The following is a 22,188-nucleotide window of genomic DNA, read 5'->3' as shown; positions in this document are numbered from 1 at the left end:
CTTTCCAGTGTTAGAGAGTAAGGAACTGGGTCCAGAGATGCAGTGTATCAGTCAGACAGAGTGGGTACAAGAGCTTTGATAAACCAAATAACCTATTACCAAAGTCTGTGGCTCCCCACCTTCCACATGGAAAAGACAGCCGTTTTGAATGCATTTTTCGCCTGTGAGCATCTATGAGTGGAACATATATACTCTTCAGACAAACAGACTAACACTCCATCCTGGGACCCCATTAGCAGGAAGGACAGCAACCTTCTCAAGCTGCAGGTTGCCCTGGTAACCTGATGGGCAAATCTGACTCTCAGTGTACAAATATTTCTTCAACCTTGACCAGGTCACAAGTCCATTTGGGACATAAATCATACCAAAATAAACTGTTTGGTTCCTGTCATTGTTTTCCTTTGTGTTCATACTTGAATCTGGAAATGTAAGTACTGCCAATGGACTAGGGAAAGACAAACCCTTGAAGAGACCTCCAATCCTGAGTTAAGGGGCTAAAAATAAATGCAAGTTGTCTCTGTAGCATTAGGGTTGGTTTATTTCTTTGAGCCTGTAGTGTGGGTAGATTGCACACCCTAAATACTACCCTGACTTAAAGGAGCAAATGGCAGGATGTGGGCTGGATGGGCCTAGAAGACCGCATCTCTTTCCTGGTCACAGGACTGGAGGGCATCATCATGCCATCTTGGCAGATGGAATTTAGCGCATATCCTGTTACTAACATTTGCACACAGTGCTTATTTGGAAAGAGATGGAAGCAGATTCTCTGAGCTCTCCCAAGATCCACTCCACATGCCTTCATTTCCCATTTCACTTGGACCACTTAAGATTCCTGGGTCTCACAGATCCATTGGACAGCTGAGCAGGAAAAGTAATTTAGTGTGCAGTGAGGTGGTTTTCTGTAAGTTCAGGAGACTCGGCTTGGAAGCTACCCAACGAATGCTAATATCCCAAATCCACTGAACAACTTAAGTGATAGAGTTGTATTCTACTGTGTGTGCACTTTGACTATCTCTGCATTTTCAGGGCCTTCAGACCATTTATATTCTATTTAATTCTTAAGCCTACTAACTTGACATTTTTACCTTCCTCTCATATTTGTGAGCTGTCTCCACTTTTACTGTTCATTTTTTGATACATTGAGTATTTTTGGTATTTCATTTTTACCTCCACTTTTGACTTCTTATGCCTCTTTTTTGGAGATGGAATACTAGTGTTTACTCTAAGATTAGTAAGAGCCATATTTAAGTTTATCACAGCCTTTTTCAAATAATTTCATATCCCTTCATATATGGGAACCATATTGTAATACGTTCCATTTCTCTTTTTTTTACCCTCTATATGTTTGTTACCATACATTCTACTTTTACCATGTTATAAATCTGATGTTATATTACTTTTGTAGTAAGATACAATTTTTCAGACAGGGCCCTACTATGCCATCCTGGCTGGCCTTGCATTTTCGACATATACCAGGCTAGTCTTAATCTCAGAGACTTGCCCTCCTATGCCTCTCCAGTGCTGGAATTAAAAGTGTGTGCCACTATGCTTGGCCTCCTGAGGACATAATATGTTAGGTTACCTTTGTTGAGCTAGAGGTATAGGTGGCTACAGAGTTATAACCACCCAATTAGTGTTCTGGGAACTGAATTCTGGTTCTCTTTAAGAACAATACATACTCTGAACAAATGAGCTGTCTCTCTAGCGCATATATACATATACATATGACGTGTGTGTGTCAATACATACTCTGAACAAATGAGCTGTCTCTCTAGCGCATATATACATATACATATACATATGACGTGTGTGTGTCAATACATACTCTGAACAAATGAGCTGTCTCTCTAGCGCATATATACATATACATATATGTGTGTGTGTATGTAGATGTGTATATTGTACTAGGAAAGGAGCCTACACCGCAGCACATGCTCACTCTACCACTGAGCTAAATCCATAGTTATTCTTACTTTGTATTTAGCATCTCATTTTGTTGTCAGGCTGATTTTGAATTCACTCTGTAGCCAAGTCTAACCTTGAACTTATGGTCAACAGACTGGACCACTTGACCTTAGAGCAAAGCAAAGCTCCTGTCTTTATAACCTGCTCCATCATTGATATTGAGTTATCAGCAACAGAAAGCAGACTTAGGACACGGCGGCTCCTTCACATGCCTTTCCCTCCCTTCGTGCCTGCCTTTGTTTATTTGAGGTGGAAGAGGTTTTACCTCATAGCCCAGGCTGGCCGCAAACTGCTGCTGCCTTGGCTTCCTATGATTTCAGGTGCACACCACAACTCCCAGCTGTTTCTTTCCTGAAATTCCCAGCAATTGTGGACACTGTAGAGAAAGAGACAGAAAACCCTGCTTGTATCCTGCAGGGTTTCCTCTGTGTAAAAGCCTGCTGCTGGGCACATAAGAGTTCTGTGAGAAGGGAGTTCAGGAAAGCACTCTGAATTTGATAAATCCCCCGTGCATGGAATCCTCTTCGCAGGATAAATCATTCATATATTTGAAAGCATTAATATATTTACTTCGTATTTTTGACCTTGTGGAAGGAGAATATGAATGCTTCTGTTGAAGTCCCAAGGTTACTTGAGCTGAGCTGGGCATGCTTCTTTCTGCCCTGTTCTCCAGCTGACTCAGACCTGTTTCTCACAGTAGCCCGCATTACCCTGTACCCGTGATGAAGCTTATTAATGCAAAAATTTACTGCTGATGTTAGTTATTTCCACCTGTAGGGGATTTGGGTTTCCACCCTGGACCCATCTGTCAAGGCACCAGCTGAAACTGTGATTGATTATGTGCATCGGAAAGTTGTGCTACATAAAATTCAAAACAGCCCTTGCTTTACACCAAAAGCCGGCACACAGTGTTTTCTTTGGCTGTTACAGTGGGAGTGTGTCTTAGCAGACTTCGCTTCCACACCAGTAAGAATGTAAGCTGGACTTTATTCGTTAAAAGCTTCTGTTGGTGCGAAGCTAATTGCTGAAATTAATTTTTTTGCTGAGGGATTTATATGGCTCCTTAATTTATTTAAACATATTTAGTAACAAGGGGTAGTTTATATATTGTCTTTTAAGAAGCGAACACTCCCAAACAGGAAGTCCTGAAGAAGTCAGCACAGGTTGACTACAGACAGATCACATACCAAGCTGCCATCCACCCAGCCCCAACAATCTAATTATAAGTTCATTTATTTATAGGTTTTAAAAAATGGTTGATGCAAGGGCTAAGGGCTTCCCCAGGGCCAGTGCCTGGTCTAGGCCTGGTCCCACAGAGGACATGGAGATGCTGTCCAGGTGATCAGCAGCCTGTGTTTTTAGATGTTCAGATCAGAAACCTAAGAATCGAATAGGACTTCTGTCCACCCCCGGTGTTGAACGCAGAAGTATGTGAATCCTGTTCTAGTCTGTTGGCCCCAGAACATCTGAGTATCCTTTCCTCATGCTTCCCGGTAGATCTAGTCAACCTCCAGGATGTCATGGACCATGTCATAACCTGACTGCTTCCATACCACCAGTCCATTCTAGTAGGATCCTGTGCCAGCTCAGTCTTGGCTGCCAGCTACTCACAGCTCCCTGATATCACAACAGTGAACCTCAGTTCTTTCCCACAGTTCTTCAGACCCTGCAGAGACAGGCTGCTGTTTGCTTCTCCTGCCTGTGCCCATCTCTGCCCTCTTTTTTTTATGTATTCGGTGTTATTGTTCTTTGGGCCTTTGTGTATAGATGTCCCTTAAAGGAGAACAATTTCCTCCTTACTCTCAAACTCACCCATCTAGTTCTTTTTTTAAAAAGATTTATTTATTTATTGTGTACACAGTGTTCAGCCTCCTTGTATGCCTGCAGGCCAGAAGAGGGCACCAGACCTCATTACAGATGGTTTGTGAGCCACCATGTGGTTGCTGGGAATTGAACCTGATCAGGACCTCTGGAAGATCAGCCAGTGCTCTTAACCTCTGAGCCATCTCTCCAGCCCATCCATCTAGTTCTTATCTTAGCATCCTGGTTTGTTTATTTATTTATTTATTTATTTTGGTTTTTCAAGACAGGGTTTCTCTGTGGTTTTGGAGCCTGTCCTGGAACTAGCTCTTGTAGACCAGGCTGGTCTCGAACTCACAGAGATCTGCCTGCCTCTGCCTCCCGAGTGCTGGGATTAAAGGCGTGCGCCACCACCGCCTGGCAGCATCCTGGTTTAAATGTCTATCTTCTCTCAAGTCTTACCTGCCCAGCTCTGTGATGTTTTGTGTATGTGTGTGTGTGTGTATGTATATATGTATATACATATATGACTATCCTAGCTTTTATACCAGGAGATAACACTTGAACTGCTTGTCACTGTATTCCCCCACTCTACTGCCTTATTCTCTAACACCCAGCGTGAGTAGCAGCCAGTTCACACTAGCTCAGGAGGCAGTTGTCACACCTCTTTCCCGTTTCATACTCTACATCACTATACTAATGTGACATTGGCCACAGTTGGAGTATTTTGACCATGAAAACCAAGAAATACTACCTTCAATGTACTATTATCAGTTAATTTATGTATTTAAAAGGCCAACTGTTAAACATTTACCAGCAAACACTGACTGTGTCTGTAGCTCCAGTCACTGGAATTAGCATGTTGTCGCTGGGCAGTTAGTGTCATTTTCTTCCGAGGGGCCTAGCCCCAGGCTGGCTTTCAGAGAAACTGGAGAGGAGATGTGGACAGGAGAACTATTGGGACAGACACACAGACACGTAAGGGAACTTTATCTGAGGGCCAAAGCTTAATTCTTCATTTTATTTTTCTCTCTGTCGGCTGATCCTATTCTGTTCTCTCTCCGCTGTTTCTGTACCTTGTCGTTTCCCTTCTGCTTCTTTCCTGATGTTTTTCCTTCTGTATCTTTCTTCTTGGTTTTCTTTTCTCCTCCTTATTATTTTTCTCTTATTCCTTTTATACCTCCTCATACAAAGATTTCTATGCAGGAAAAGATTATTATCTCACAACCATAAGTTACATGTCTTCCAAGGACAAATTAAAATCTCTATATAAGAAGAAATCTTTTATGATTTTAAAAATCCTGGCGTGCCCCCTGCGGGCTGGCAGAGCAGCCGCTAGCCTGGCAGAGACGGTTGTGGTTCCCTGCAAGATCCCCGGGCGGTTTACGAGCAGTAAACCATCCGGGGGCCGTGTAGCGAGCTGGCAGAGACATCTCTGCTGGGTCCGGGAGAGCCAAGTGGGCAGGTGTGAACAGGCGGCGGATAAAAGGCACATAGACAAAGTAAATAGGCATAAAACTGAACATTTATTACTTAGAGGAGAGAGAGAGAGAGAGAGAGAGAGAGAGAGAGAGAGAGAGAGAGAGAGATGCATGCCAAGAGGGGACAACAAGAGAGATTCAAGATGGGGGGGGCAGGGGTCAGAGGTCACTGGGAGTGGCCATGGCTTGTCCCTTAAAGGGACCAGAGACCAAAAGAATAACAAAATCTGTACCAGGCTCTTTCTTTTAGGCCACCAACCAACTCCCCAGTCATGACACAGAGACATTATGAACTAGGAAGAGTTGGCCTAGCTGAAGCTCAGTTGTGACTAGCTCTTTTAACTTAGATTAACCCGTTTGGGGCTTTTTACCTGTCTGTGTGTCTTACTTTCCTGCTTCATCCAGTGTCTTGTTGGCTGGCAGCTGCCTGGTTTCTGGCTCCGGGAATGTCCTTCTCTTTCTCCCTCATTCTCTTCCTCTTCTCTTCTTTTTCTCTTGGGCCTAGATTTCTCCTTCTATTTATTCTTTCCGCATGCCTGCCCCACCTATTCCTCTGTGTCTAGCTATTGGTCATTTAGCTTTTTATTAGATCAATCGGTTGCCTTAGGCAGGCAAGGTAAAACAGCAACACATCTTTTCATAATAAAATAAATACAGCACAAACAAATGCAACACACCTTTACACAGTTAAAGTCATATTCTGTAGCATAGACACAGCTTTGCCTAGTCCAAGTCATATTCTACAACAGAAATCCCATTGAGATCACAAGGTACATGCTTTCCTTAGAAGTCCACAAGTAGTTAAATATTTTCCTTTGTAATAATTTTCTAACCAAAACATCTTCACCCCAAGGCAATGATTCTTTTATTACTGTTTAACAGGATCTGAAATAGGCTAAGTATATTTCAGTCAGTTCCTTCTGTGTTGGCAGACAGCTGTTTTCTACTCCAGCCAACTGTCTATTGTTCTTTACAGACAATGGGGTCATTTAACTCCTTTCACAACTTTGTTTTTTCAAAGTGTGTTCTGGGCCTATGATTAATTCTGTAAATACATTTAATACATGCCCAAAGAACACAGGCCTGGGGGAGGGGAGAGGTAGGGAGGGGAGCAGAGAAAAATGCAGAGCTCAATAAAAAAAACAATTAAAAAATTTTTTTAAAAATTAAAAAAAAATACCCCCCCCCAAAAAACTCAGGCCTAACCTTGGATGTAAGGACATAATGGTTTTCTTTGATCATCTTGTTGTTCTACAGGCAGAATTCATGGGTCTATAATGTGTGAAACTTCCTTCATTTTATTTTCGTCTTCTGTAAATCTCATATCTAATGAAAGGGAAGGTAACATCCAGTCTATTTTTGCCTTTTTTGTATCTCTTTATTGGGGCATTTGACAGAATAACCTAAACCATTTCCCTAATCATCTTGACTAGTTCTCTTAACCACCTGGATCTTTTAGACTAACTCAGAAAGTCCAACTAAATAATTGGTTCAACTCTGAGGACCTGACTTTGCAAACTCTGTTTTAAAGAAGGGGCTTCATCTTAAGCCATATAATGGGGGGGGGGTGGTCAGCTCTCAGCGCCAGAAATGTGCTGCACTAGCGGAATTCGAAGGGATATCCTGAAAATAGCCAATTATGGAGCTAGGGAACAGGGCCACAAAATTTAATGGGGTTCAGATGTTCCTAGGAGGCCTCCTGTCCTTGAAGATACCGTGTCAGTTATTAATGGCTCTTTGTTAGTATTCTGTGCCCAAACACTGACCAACGGTTTCAGAAACTACCTCACCCTATGCACTCCTTATTCGGTCCCAAGACGACAGTACATGAACTCTCCCGATTACGGCATTTTCCCCTTAAAAGTTCTCCCCTTTCCTGCGCTGACACAGCCTCTCCCTCACCCTCTGCACTGGTGTGCTGGGGGTGTAGTCCAAACTCCAGGGTGTATATAAAAGATCCTCATGTCATTAGGATCAGAATCTGGGCTCTGTGAATTCATTTGGGGGCAAGTAACCTGGGCATAACACAACTAAATATCATTGCTCTTATAAAAATCATTATCATTATGAGCTGCAAATACATCGCCCAGAGAGGGAGTGGGATTTTCCCAAGAAACAATCACCCTACCCTAGATACAGTGGGATGTCTTCATAGAGTAATACAGCAGGAACAGAGTAGATGCAAACAGAAGAAAGCACAGCAGAAGCAAGATGCATTCTGGAGACAATCCCCCCCCCCCGCCCACTTCCTGGGTGTTAAGAAAAAAAAATAAGAAGAAGGGGCAGCTCCACCAGCGCAAGAAATCTAATTAGGTCAAATCAAACCAAATCAAAATGCCCATTGTTTTTTTAAGCATGATGCTCTCTGGTGGCCGAGTGCATGGCGGGGAGACAGGACAGCAGGGAGGTCACGCAGACCTGAAAACCACGTGTTTCTCCTCGGTGAGCCCACTTAAATACCCTGTGGGAGTGGTCCTGACTCTCTCCAGGGAGGGGTGAGGACCTGGTATGCTGGGATTTGGAGTCCAGACCAATACAACTCCAAGGCCTGGGGACTGGGATGGATGCCAAGGGCTGGGAGCTATGCTCCCAACTTAACTCTGGGCTTTGTCTCTTCAGGGTTTAGCTCTGGTATTCGATGAGTTGAACTCTATAAGCCCTATTGCTTGCTGACTGTAGCTCCTCTGACACGACCACCATCAGTCATTATATTGACAGGGCTCTGTGTCACACCCAGAGTTGCCCCAAGTACACAAACCTGGATAACAGATTCCAGTGCTCTTTGCGCCTCCCCTGTAAGAAGACAGCTCCATTTTGTACAGCTTCTCTACCCTGATTTTGGCAGGCCCAGGCATTTGCACATCTTCTCTGCAGCAGAAGTGGGAAATGTGCCAGACAAGAATGTGTCTGAGTTAAGAGCCGCATTTCCCATGAGAAATTGGCAGAGATGCACAGTCAATCCTTCTCCTGGCTCACACCTTGGCATCTTCCTCACTGCAGGGATGACCCTGTGCAAGTCTTTGCACATCTCGAAGCTTTATTTCCTCTTTTTATATAATAAATGTTAGTAGTAGAACCTAAGAGTTGAAGAACTCATCTGTGAAGACTGAGTACAAATGGTAATCACTTGGTAAACATCAGCCACATTTACGTCCATCCACTCTCAGCTAGACCAGAAACGTCCATAGCCAGCCTCGAATTTCTGCTCTCCGTATTCTTTTTCAGATAGCATAGCCTCACATCATATACCTGGAGTACCCAGGACTTGGACTGAGAGCTTCTTACAGTTGTCGTGTGTGTGTGTGTGTGTGTGTGTGTGTGTGTGTGTGTGAGACTGTCTGTTTTGTTTTAATTTTTTTTTCATTTTTAAGTTTGTGTCTCTGCGTGAAAGAGAGTGCAGAAGCCAGAAGTGGGTATTAGATCCTCTGGGACTGGGGTTACAGATGGTTGTGAGCCACCATGTGGGTGCTGGGACTCAAACCCTGATTCTCTTCAAGCACAGTTATTGTTCTTAACCACTGAGCCATTTCTTTTCAATGAGTTCTCTTGCCTACATTCCAAACAAGTCCACATAACACCCTCTTGTCCAGCCACACTGTCACCACGGGGCTATCTGACTCCCAAACTCACTCAAAAGCCACCTTTTCTATGGCATTTCTTTGGGAAAACATTTCTTTGGGAAAAGTACCCAAAAATCTTATTCTCCCTCTAACCACGCCCTTCCTTATTCCTTCCTTCTCTTTATTATTTCTGTCAAGAATAGTGTTTATCATGCTGTACTTACTTTTTGTTTGTTCTTCATTGAAATTTACGTGTGTAAGGGTTTTTTTTTTTTAAACTCCAACTCTGAGAATCGTACCCAGCACATGGTACAGCTCAGTAAGTATTTGCTGACGAATGAATGATGCTATCTAGCTAAGGTCAACTGAGACCCTCAGACAGCCTCTTCATCTAAATATTTAGAGACTTTCTCCATAAGTTCAGCCATATATTGGAAGAGCTGGGCATCCCTAGGGGTGAGTGTATGCTTATCGTTTATTGACTGTTGCTGCGCTGAGCCTGTGCACAGTGCACACACAGGAGGAAATGTGCCAGGGATGACACAGCTAAGACGAGGCAAGGCTTCTCACACGGTCTCCAGAATGTACTGTACCGGCTTCATACTGATGCTGGGAGGCTGTGGGAGGCGCTGTGGAGGGCCCACCATTCTGGCTACCGTATGGATCCTGTTGATAGGAAGATGCCACGAAAACAAAGTTGGGTGTTCCTTGTTATTCATTTGTTTTGTTTTGTTTACTTTTGGGACATTCCTTTTTCTTATTGGAGGCCAGAAAATTTAGAGTTAAAGATCTACCTGCCACACCCTAACTTATCTGTATGTGTACCAGGCTGTGTGGTATGGATTTAACGTCTGCTTTCTCTTGATGAGCTGTGTCTTAGAACCCATGTGCTCTTACAGTATTTTATTATAATGGCTTCTTTGACCCCCCCCTTCAGATATAAGGCAAGGTGTGGGTGTGTAAGCAGCCTGTTTTCCCACCTTGTGTGGCTAATCTTCTAATCCTCCTTTAGGAAGTAGAAGCTCAATTGGAAGAAGTAAAGACAAAATCAGAAAGGGAGATAAAGCAACTGGAAGACGAGAAAGCTGCCCTCAGTGTGAAGCTTCAGAATTCTCTACTCGAGGTAAACCCTAAAAGCACAGCGCTTGTGAATGGAAGTTGTGACCCCTGGGAATTTCTGGCCAAATGGGATCGGAAGTTCACCACCTCCCTATGTCCTCTGAGCAAAATAAAGGGAGTCCAGCCAGGCAGGAAGGCTGTCTCAGGGTGGTGGATGGTGAGGTATAAATTTAGCTGCAGATAACAGAGGGCCTGATTTATACAGTCTTAAACAAAAAAGGCCTTTAAAGCCTCACATAAAAGAAGGAAGCTGGAGGCCACTGCTGTTGGTTCTGTAGCTGAGTGATAGCCGGGGTGGTAAATCTGCCATCCTTCTGCTCCAAGATGCATTGTCACCTCTGTGGGCCCCAGGCACCGTGGCCTCCCTAGGCCCCTTCTGCTATAACAAGTATATTAAGATTTTATGACTGCATTGATAGATGAATATAATCCAAACCGAGGCTGTTTCTTTTAATTTTAAAAGAAATTAAAGCACAGGTTCTTAAAAGTATTGAGAATTCGTGGAAGAGCTGGCAACAGGATCTCAGAGTCGTTTTGGAGCCTGGTTGGAACAAAAAATATTAAGAGGTCTCTCTTTCCTCACTGCCCATCAAAGCTTAAAGATGCCCATGTCTCCTAGTGCTCTCAGGGACCCATGAAGCTGGCTCCTCGACCCCACCTGTGCACCACAGCCTCTAGGGAGCAAACCTATGGCTTTAGGAGGCAAGAGCTAAACTACTGAGCGACACACCTAACAACACTGAAGTCCTTTCAAGAACACGGAGACTATGTGCAAAATAGTGTCGATTGCTAGAAATACACATCCATGGAGGGAGATCTCAAGAATGCATGAGGGGGACAGAGTAGAATTTGACCACTGGTTGTTTCTGTGTTTGTGGTGTATTATTTCTTCTGACCCACGAATACACAACTGTCAATCATAATTTTCTCTAGTTTTTTTTTTCTATCTCTAAAATGGTCATTCGAGAAAACAAAAACAAAATAACTGACTACTGACCCGGCCCCTGCCTGAGACCTATTATTTCAGGATCACAAGTTGCCTTTGAAAGAATCTCTGCAGAGATAGTTTCTGCCGTGATGCTTTCTGAGGCGCTGCACAGCAAGGAGGCCTCTCTCTTCTCCCTTCCTCCCCTCCTCTCCCTTCTGTTCCTCTGTTTCTCCCTCCCTCTTTCAGTGCCTCCCATCTTGTTGCTGCTCCTGTGGTGACTCTGCTCTGCAGAGCTTAAAAGTGTGTGAGACCGACTAACACCATAGAAACGGCTTACCTAAAGGAACTGTCTCCTTAATCAAGATGCTCAGCCGTTTTGCATGTATTAACTTTCCAGCCCCAACCATCTTATCACACAGATGCTATTATTATCATCTCTAATTTGGAATTGAGAAAACAGAGACAGAAACGGTAGCTCTACTTCCCCCCACCCCCCACAGGCATAATGAATAAGTAGCAGACATGAGAGTCACACTCTGGCGGTGTCCTCCCCACTGTTCATCAGTATGTCAGGGCCACCCGTGGTGTCCCCTCTACTGACTGAGGATCCTTCAGGACCTGTCACTAGCCATGGCCATGGGCAGAGCTGCATTCTGTTCTTTGGCTTAGTAATTAAATTACTATTGTGAGCAAAGCCTTTTCACAGGGACTTCTGGTCATCAGGATATCAGGATGTTGTCACCAAGCTGCTCCGCTGAGATAAGGGTCATATGGGTTTTGAGATACGCAGACTATTCAGCGTCCATTTCCCTGAAGAGGCACATTCCTACACAGGTTGTCCATCTTGGTGTCTTAGGGGACTCCATCTTGAGTCAGCCTAACATCTCCCAGACCTCCCATTCTCAACCCGCGGCCCTTTCTAACCCTGCTATCACAGGTACCAGGTCATCCACCCAGGCCAAGCCACTGTGGATCCTACGGCTCAACCCTGTCTATCTCTCCTTCCTGCTTTCTACACTATGTCTTGTGCAAGCCTCTCAGAATTGTTCTCCTCAGTAGGTTACTTAGGGGTGTTACATGAACAGTTACAGGCTAGGCCTTGTGAGCCATGTCTGTAATACCAGCTACTCAGAGGCTACCACATGAGGATTGCTTGAGCCCTGGAATTTAAGAATAACCTGGGCAATAGAGTTATACCCTGGCTCTTAAAAATAAAACATGACAAGACAAAACAACAACAATAAAAAGCAAAACAGTTGTATATTTCATAATGTCTTAAAAACAATGCAGTGGGAGTGTTGTGAGGACTGAAAATTTTAATATGACAAGAATACTGTCTTAGTTACTTCTCCATTGCTGTGATCCGACACCTTGAGCAATGGAACTTATAAAAGGAAGTGTTTCTCCAGGGCATATAATCTCAGAGGGTTAGAGTCCATGATGACCAATGGTGGGAATCCTGGCAGCAAGAAGGCCATCATGGCACAAGAGCCGTGCTGAGAGCTAACGTCTTAATCCACAGGCACTAGGCATGGAGAACTAACTGGGAAAGGTGTGGGTTAGTGAAACCTCTAAGCCCACCCCCCAGTGGCACATCTCCTCCAACAAGGCCAGACCTCCACATCCTCCCCAAACAATTCTATCAACTGGAAAGCAGTACTCAAATAAATGAATCATTCTTATGCAAACCATAAACACTTCCATGTGTTACTGGCTCGAACACACTATTGATGGTGGTATGTTGTTTTGTACATGTCTCCTCTGAGGGTTGCTATGGTTATAAACCTGTATCTCCCTCAAAATGACAGCTTAAAGACAGCAACCATTTTCAGCACCTTAGATAGAGTCTTTCCCTTACTGTGTTCCTTCCCTTCCCGTCTTGTGTCCCCTGTGGTGTACAACGAGAATGAGGGCTACACAGGTTTGACAGCAGTGTCTGAGCCTCCATTGTGGTTATTGGCCTCGTCTTCCTCCAAGTCTGCAGAGAAAAACAATCTGTTTAATTGACAAGTAACTATTAGTTGGCTAATGATTATCACCACAATTAAAACTTTATAATTTAATGGTACCTTCTGGCCAGTCTTCTCTCAATTCATCTGTGCGGTTCTTCAGTGCTGTTTATTTTCCCCACTTAAATGTCTTTTGAAAAGAAATTAAGGAATCTAATACTTCGTGCCTCAGGCTTATGATAATTTTTGTCTGTTCTTTTCTTCATTAGAAAAAGAGAATAAAATAAATCAGAGCGGCCTCCAAGCCTTCCCCACTTGGCCTTTCCCACTAAGTTATTGTTCCTTCCTTCCGCAACGTGACTGCTTTTGAACGGAGTGGCTTTCGTTCTTCCCCATTTCCTCCTCTCTTGTGGGCAGCTTAGATTTAGTTTGCCTGCCCTGGGATTCTTCCTTCAAATTCAGATACAATTGCCCTCAAGCTTTCTGTTCCTACACTCTACCATTAACGAGATTAAGAACCCTGAGAAACCTCCCCCTCCCCGTTTCCCAGGTAACATGTGGCACCCCACGTGAGGCTCCCCAAAATTTCCAGTCAGCATCTTAGCAAGGCTTCCCCTAAGAACTGGTGTCAGGACTAGTGCCTGGGGGTCTCGGGGAGCAAGTGCAGGACACCAAGGTGTGCAGAAATGGGTGAGCATCCTGGGGAGGCCAATGGGCAAGTGTCAAACTCTGCTATGTAGTATTCTCCCACCTGGGGTTTACTAAAAACTTGAACAGTCAAGTTTAAGCTGGGAGAATAAATGTCTATTGTTCAAGCCAAGAACCATTGGAAGTGCACCACCGTCATCCTACATAATACAGCTCACAGCAAATGCGACACACAGGACCTGTTTCCACCCTTAGGGGTCCCTGCAAGGCCAGCTTCATAAGCAAGATTGCTAGGACAGGAAATAGGAGCAAAGATGTGGAGGGAGAGCCAGGGGCTGTGGTTGCTGCTTGACAGATTTAAGCCTCCTTCCTTTTTTTCTCTCTGCTAGGCAGCCTTCTCAGAAGGAGATTAATCTGACAAGCTTTTTTTCTTTTCAAGTCACAAGGATAATTGCTTAGAACTTTATTTCCTTCATGGTTTCTGCAAATGGATTTTGCGCTGATTTTTTTCCCCCTTAAGCATTTGACTCTGCTGAGGAGCACATGAAGAAGGCTGTTACTGTCAGCATATGTCACTGGGGACGTAAAAGGGCTCTAAAGGAAGAGAGAAATATCCCCAAAGAGTGAGTGCACAGAAAGCTAAATGGTCCTCTACCATATCACAGAGCTGGCAACTTAAATTCTGGGACTCTGCCACCATGGAGATACTTTATGTTGTTGGATAAATTTCTTTAGCTTTGAAACCTAAACAGAAGACAAGATACTCTGGGTAATGAAACAAAGCCCCTTGAATATGGTCATTAACCTGGAACTTGGTTCTTCTGGGTCAGTTAGACACATGTAAGCAGGCTGCTGCAAACGCCAGCACTAAATAGCAGCTTGCTTCACCCACTGAGACAGTGGGGCTGATCTATTGGGAGCTCACCAAGGCCAGCTGGACTGGGACTGAAAAAGCATGGGATAAAACCGGACTCTCTGAACATGGTGGACCATGAGGGCTGATGAGGAGCCAAGGACAATGGCACTGGGTTTTGATCCTACTTCATGTTCTGGCTTTATGGGAGCCTAGCCTGTTTGGATGCTCACCTTCCTAGACTTGGTTCTAGTAAAAGATGGGCCAGTCGACAGCATTCTATGGTTTCTTCTAAAGTATACATCTCTATACTACCTCTGTAGAGTGACTCTCCTTGGCCAGGTGATTGACCTGCCCAAGTGAATTAATTCTTAAAGGAGTTCATCTATCTAGAGACAGCTTCCATTCTTCTGAGTGATAGATAACAGCTTTCCCCTAATGGCCTCTAATGCTACTGCGGCAGGATGAGCCTTAATTAAACAGGGATTTACCCGGGAAAGTCTGAGTCAAGAATCAAGTGAATGTGGGTTGGATAAAGTTTGGAACTGATCAGTTATAAAGCCCTGTTTCCCTCTTGGACTTCATTAGAGTCTTAACAATAAATCCATTTTATAGAAGAAGAAAATGAAGGTGAGAGCAGCTAGGTGATACATGAATGAAAAAAAAAAGAAATAAAAAGGGAAAGGAACATGACTGCTCTGAGGTCTGGTAGAGGAGAAGGTTTACTGTCCCAGAGGCAGGGACATCTGGGAGAATACAGAGTGGACATGACCAGACTAAGCTGTGCCTTGTGAGAAGAGAGCAGAGGGAAGAGAAGGGAACCACATGCCAGCCAGGAGGTCCAGAGTAGGCAATAAGGCCAGGTAGCCAAAATAACTGGATTATATAGGGAAGGGCATCAGGGAGAAGGGCAGCCCAGCCCCTGAGCTGAACAAGTTCAGGGTAGGGAGGGGGGTGTACCAACCAGGAGGGCCCTGTAACAGGTAAGAACTGGGGGATGAAGGTAGAACCTGGTGGCCACTGTTTGCCTTCATATGTTAATGAGCGCTGCAGCCACTTGTCCCAGGTTTGAAACCTACCAAGTCCCATTCCCTAGCAGCTGAGCCCGAATGGAAACACTGGCTCTGACCCTGTCTTGTTCTTAGCATGAGACATATTCACAAACCTTCCAGGGAAAAGGAGCCTCAGTTCTCTTGGGATTGGGGAAAGTGACCGGGACTCCCTCTGTTGCCTCTGACTAGGCTGGCAGAGGACCTTTCAGCAATGCTTTTGCCCACATGCCATGCTAGAAGAGTAGCCTGAAGAACCAGACTACTTCCTCCCTGGGGTCAGTACCTTGTGCTCTCCAGCTCTCCTAGTCCACCCTGAGGTTTCTACTTCCGAAGCTGGAGATGCTCTTATTCTTCCTCAGCTCTTAGCAACTAGCCTTATATGTAAGAGTGCCCTGACAGAAATTTAGGAGTCACTTATGTATACTATCATATCATCTGCAAATAATACTTTGACTTTATCCTTTCCAATTTGAATCCCCTTGATTTCCTCCAGCTGTCTTATTGCTCTAGCTAGAACTTCAAGTACTATATTGAATAGCTATATGGAGAGAGTAGACAGCCTTGTCTTCTTCCTGATTTTAATGGAATTGCTGATAAGAGAAATTGGTCTGTAATTATGTTTGTTGCCTCAGGTGTTCTCCCATAGAATGAGGAATGAGATTTGGGAACTAGGTCTGGGGGAACAGAGAGAGGGGGGAGAAGGTCCTGGATTTCTAGCAGGTGTGGCCAGCGGCTAAGCAGGGGGGATGTTGCAGTTGGAGACTGGGATATGGGACAAGTTGGGGGAGGAGGGTTGGGGGGGAGTGGTCTGTGGGATCCACAGGAGATTGGAGGAGGGGAAGACTGCAGCTGGTGTTCTGTTGCAGGGCTAGAGCTGAGGCTGGGGGATGGGTCTTCATCTGCTTTATTTTTAACTTCATATACTTGAGTGTTAATAACACATGAGTACGCTCCAGCTACAGCTTCATGTTTTGATAGCAACTGTTTTAGTTCTTCTTTGTGCAAGAAGCTACAATATGTTCAACCCTTTTCCTCTGATGGATCTGGGCTGTTAAAACACTTTTCAGTGGCACTGTAGAGGATATAATACATGGTATATGCAGTAGATAAACAAGCTCATCCACAACCAGCGGCCTGAGTTCTTACTGACTGGATAATCCTGGACAGACATTTGTCAATGCTTACTTTAGCTTTCCCATCTATAAAATGAGGTTGATGCTACCATCTACCTCAGTGGGGTTTGTGCCAGCCAAATGAATTAGCATGTGTCCAGTACTGGAAACATCACTTAACATACGTGAATAATTCATCATGCTGTAGAACTTACTCATTCTCAAGATAATGTCTGACTTTGACAGATAGCACCCTGCACTTTCCCAGTGATGCTGGTCCAGAGTACATTACAATTACCAGCTTGTGTACATGTCTTTATCAACACACCTTGTCAATATGATGATATGTAGCACCTTCAGAACGTTGCCCAATCAGAGTTTTGGAATTTAGTTCAAATATTTGCATGACAGCCCAGTGAGAAGCTTTGCCAAGGTCTAGATTTCATGTGCCTCGCATCACAGAACATGCTGTTGTACAGCCAAACCTACAATAACATGAATGATACGGGGGACAAGATGCTTCAAGGAGCCTTAGAGGAGCTGTTCTGATGGCGGCACATGAACACCAAAGCAGAGTGCTAAATGCCAGCCTCCCCCGTGATGTGCTTCCTGGACAGGGGGCTATAGATTTAAACTTAGGTTTTTAGTTGTAAACTTAGGCTGTTGGTTGTCCTGCCAAAGTAGCTTAGTGAGTCAAGAGTGGTAAAAATAACACTGTTAATTGAGTACAGAGTTTCCACGCCCTAAGCATGCAGAGAGGGGTGCCAGGCCTGGGTGTGGCTCCGGGCTGTGTCCCCTCCAAAGTTAGCTAGGGTCCTTGTTCGGGCCTGGGTGTGGCTTTGGGATGTGTCCCCTCCAAAGTTAGCAAAGGTCCAGCTGAATCTTTTTCCTTATTCCTCACATCCAGTATTGTGATTCTCTTAGGCCTATACTGTCATTCACTGGTTTTCACAAAGCCAGTCTAGTCTTAGTAATTTTGAAAAGAAGCATTATTCTGGAAAACTCTTGATACAAAGATACCAAACTAGGGACAAAAAAGAGAAGAGGTTTTTATAGCAGCCCCTGCCTCAGTTCTCTACGGAAGGAAAAGAGAGCAGCTGTGACAGCTGTTAGTGAGGTCGTTCAGTCTCCAAGAGAGTGTGGGCATCTTCACTGTACAAGACTTGACGCTGGATGCCTACCCAAACGAGGCAGGGTTTTCTTCTCAGGGGGGCTCAGATTCAAATGGGAGAAAACAGATATCTGCTTAGAGAATACCACGGTGTAAGGAATGCGACAACAGTACCAGAAAGGCTGGCGTGCAGCCCTTAGGAGAGGGAACTCTCTGGTAGGGCCCAGAAAAGAACAGCATCTGTTGACATGTGCTGACACGGCATGATCTCACCAGAGTTATTCCAGGAGAAAGCACAAGATGCGATTCTCAAGGGCTGTGGGAAGGGAGAAAGGGGTACCACGGGCCTGAGGAGCATCTTTTGTTCATGGGAAGCCCTGTGTGACTTGCTGGACACGTACCTGAAAGGTTATACGAATCCATGCCATGAGCTACCAAGAGGAAAGCAGCTGTGATGTCTCAAGTGCCCTCAGGCTGTGAGGGGCTGGCGCTGTCCTTCTGATGTTAGCTGAGGGGTCTAGTCCCATCTCATTGGGAACAAGGCGGGATGATTTCACCTGCTGGAGAGATTCCTGGCATCAGCGGAGAATCTCTGGAACCTGAGAAGACAACCCGAGGCAGATCAGCAGCCCCCGTCTGGGACTGAGATGAAGGTTTCTGCCTGCTGTACCTCAGGGCTGCTCAGAACTTCAGACAAGTGTGAATACCACTGCGAGATCAGTTCTCACATATATCATGACAGTAAACACAGAGAGAGCCCTGACTTGGTGTCCAGAGGCCCTACAGCAACCTGCAGGCACATGCTAGTCTTCTCTTCATATTACCCATAGAAAACTGAGGCCCTGTGTTACTTCTTTTACAGAAATGGCAACAATAACCCTACCCTCCATATCCCCAGAGGATTGTGGTAATAGACAGAAGAAACCAGATGATAGCATTTCTTGAAACCATTAAGCATTCTATAAATGTAAGGTGACTTTATAGTATCTATCATGATCATTTCAGCAAAATACCATTACATTAGGGCCTCTATTTTAAGATGAACAAAGTGCTACCTTGGAAAGATTGTCAACTGAACTTTAAAATGACCTTGAATGTTCCTGTCCAGGAGATTTCCTGGGAGTGAGTTTTTCTTTTAAAAGAGAAAAAAAAAATAAGAAAAGAAAAAGAAAACCTCTAGATGAGGTTAAGTAACTGAAAGATTTTAAAGTAACCACCCTTGCTTGGGACGAATTGGGAAATATCTTTGGTGGATATTTCGGTGGAGAGGCAGAGTTGTTTATTTTGCTGTGTGCACTATTTATATTCTGGTCCCTGTAGCAGTGGAGAGAGCCCTGGGCTACACCTGAGAACCCAATGGAGAGCCTAAGAGAGATTCAGGGGCAAGTAACATACGATACCCTCAGTCCCAGAATCCAGAGTAGCCACTCCTGCTGTGGGGGTGCTTGCTAGGATGACAAGCTCATAACAGCTACAGAACAGTGAGAGTCTATTCTGTTTGGAGTTCAGAAAAGTGGGCAGTGGGAGGAGTTGTACTGCAGCTGGAGTTGAGAGATGTGTAATATTCTAATAGTGTCTCTAGGCTGGGAGTGCTCATTCAGCCTCCTCCTTATTGTTCTCCACAATGAAGTTCGTTTGTATAATAGTCACATGCTATCCTTGCACCTTTAAAAAATGGTTTTATGTTTATGTATGTGAGTGTTTGTATGTCTGTATACAACATGTGTACCTGGCACCTGCAGAGTCCAGAAGAGAGTGTCATATTCCCTGGAAATGGAGCAACAAATGGTTGTAAGCCACCACATGGGTGCTCGAAACCAAGCCGGGATCCTCTGAAAGAGCAGACTGTGCTCTTCACAACCGAATCACCTCCCAAATCCACAGCCAGCAACTCTGAATGATGTGTTTGACTTAGACACCAGGTGCATAAGGTCAGGTGAGAGAGGACGATTTCTTGTGGTTTGTTGGAATTGTCCAGCTATGTGTCACTTCCCCACGGGGACCACATGTTTGTGGGAATAGCAATTGTGTCTTCTTAGTTATTCTTCCAGCACCTAACGTACCTAAAATGACTGATGTTCAACATCTTTCATGAAAACTTTTACCTGACACAACGGTTTGTCAGGGCCCCACATTGAGGCAACACCGGTCAGGGTGCAGCCTCAGCGGGGGTTCGCATGTTACAGGGTAGGGGTGTGTGGGCAGAAATTTTAAGCAGATACAAAAGAAAAAGACGGAGACACAGAATAGAGCTGGGAGGGCAACCCAGTGAATACTGAATCCACCCAGTGTTTATTTCTTATGGTCTTTAAATACCCCACTCCAAAAGAGGGAAAGAAAACAAAAGACCTTTTCTTTGTGTTATAAGGAACAAGTAATTATTATCTTAAAACCCAAAATACCAAGTAACCACACCCTAGGTCAAGACATCATTGTTAGTACTCACACTTGTAGTCAAACCTCTTGTCAATAGCCTTGAAGGAGCAAGAATAGGCCTGAACTCTCTGACCTTTATTCAAGGTGGAACAGATCCACTTCTGTCAGTTCCCACAAAGGTTGAATGAATGGAGGAGAGGGTGTCATTCTTTAGTCCCCAAAATTAAAAGGTTAGATTAGGAAATTCTTGTTTGTTTGTTTGTTTGTTTATTTGTTTATTATGTATACAATATTCTGTCTGTGTGTATCTGCAGGCCAGAAGAGGGCACCAGACCTCATTACAGATGGTTGTGAGCCACCATGTGGTTGCTGGGAATTGAACTCAGGACCTTTGGAAGAGCAGTCAGTGCTCTTAACCACTGAGCCATTTCTCCAGCCCCTAGATTAGGAAACTCTTAAAGCAAACCTTTTTTTCGGAAGAACTCTGGGGTCTTGTTTAAAAATCAATGGTGTTGGAAGCATGGTCTTTTCTTTCTTTGAGAAAAATTCTGCTTATCTTGTTGCGTTACTACAATGAATACCTTAGGCGTCTTTATGGCCTTGTAAAGAGTTTTTTCTGGCCCCAGTTTTGGAGTGTGACCAGCCCTGGTAAGAGTCTGTGATAGAGGGCCTAGGTTCGTGCAGAAACAAGAACTTCCCCATGAAGCGGGATTCGAGAGAGAAACACAGTTTGGGGCCTGTGTAATGTGCTCTTTCCAAAACTCACTTCATGAGACCAACATTCCCTTCTGAGAGTAGGATCTCAGTGGCCTAGAACTTCTCCCTAGGTCATGAATTTCTATGCCCCTAACTGTGGACAATCTCCCAACATAGCAACTCTTAGGGGCAAACCATACCCAAACATCAGAAACTTCTGTCTTAGGGGAAAAGGAAAGTGTTCAGGAAAATGGACACCAATGAATAGAAACAGAAAGAACTACTGAGTTAACTTCCATGTTCAATGAGGAAACTAAGCAACCTTCATCTCTCAGGTGTGTCTGTTTTTTATAGTAAGAATACTTGTCATGGACTGTACCCGACAGCTGACTATAGGTACTGTCTTGTATAGCAAACAGATCTCCAGGTGACAGTCATCCTGAATGGAGTTCTCTGCTTCTGTCTCACCACCATAGCCCCGGGAAATCACTATTCCACTGTCTACCAACTTGACCGTGTTTTATTTCCCTAATAAGTGGAGTGATACACTATTTGCTTTTCTACGGCGTCCATGTCCATGTGACATTTAATGCACTGGGACCAGACGAGACTCTAAGGCAACAAACAATAATGAAGTCCAAGGGCTCAAGTTTGGGGCAGAAATGGAGGCCTTAGCAGACTGGGAAACGGCAGCAGGTGCAAAGTGGGTGAGAGAAAGCCCAGGAAAGAATTACAGTTCCCTGGCCTGCACAAGCAAATGGCACATGTGGGTTTTGACTGGCAATATGCAAACTCTTGCATGAAAGAAAGGAAGGTGTTTTAGTAAGGGTTTCTATTGCTGCGATGAAATGCCATGACCAAAAAGTAAGTTGGGGAGGAAAGGGCTTATTCAGCTTGCACTTCCACATTGCTGGTCATCTCTGAAGGAAGTCAGGACAGGAACTCAAACAGGGCAGGGTTCTAGAGGCAGGAGTGATGCAGAGGCCATGGAGGATGCTGTTTACTGACTTGCTCCCTATGGGTTGTTCAGCCTGCTTTCTTATAGAACTCAGGGCCACAATCACAGGGACAGCACCATCCATCATGGGCTGGACCCTCCCACAATGATCACTAAGAAAATGCTTTACAGCTGGATTTCCTGGAGGCATTTCCTCAACTGAAGCTCCTTCTCTGATGATTCTAGCTTGTGTTGTTGATTACAGAAAATCAGTCAATACAGTTGGTTATCTCAAAGTCTTCTGAGTGATCTAGTTAGCTAAGCCTTGAGAACTGACAGTGTCTTTTCCTCGTAAAAGTGAACATTACCTTACATGGTAAACTTTAATAGACGTTACATTATAAGAAAACGCAGAAGGCGGTGTTTCATTCCAGGTCAGGTTGGGCATGGGAGCCCAAGGACCAGCCTTCCAGCTCACACTGCCTCTTGCTAGTCAAGCTCCTTACATCTAGGATCTCAAGAACAGTTTGAAAAACACAGGTGCAAGCCAACACGTTTGTCTACATTAAAAAAATAAGAAGAAATACGTTCGACGAAGAAG

The 22,188-nt window shown here is 44.4% G+C and overlaps 1 protein-coding gene across 1 annotated transcript in view; it reads left to right on the top strand.

Annotated features, from left to right (window-relative positions):
• Fam184b (family with sequence similarity 184 member B) overlaps positions 1-22,188 on the top strand; it is an 83,145-nt gene that overhangs the window by 33,612 nt on the left and 27,345 nt on the right. The window contains 1 exon segment of the mRNA XM_050150119.1: positions 9,819-9,929. Within this exon segment, the coding sequence (XP_050006076.1) occupies positions 9,819-9,929 (111 nt within the window).

Source organism: Alexandromys fortis, unplaced genomic scaffold (assembly GCF_014885135.2).
Source record: "Alexandromys fortis isolate MF-2015 unplaced genomic scaffold, M_Fortis_MF-2015_v1.1 scaffold_0, whole genome shotgun sequence".
In the NCBI taxonomy this organism is placed as follows: domain Eukaryota; kingdom Metazoa; phylum Chordata; class Mammalia; order Rodentia; family Cricetidae; genus Alexandromys; species Alexandromys fortis.
This window is presented reverse-complemented; position numbering and strand designations above follow the sequence as displayed.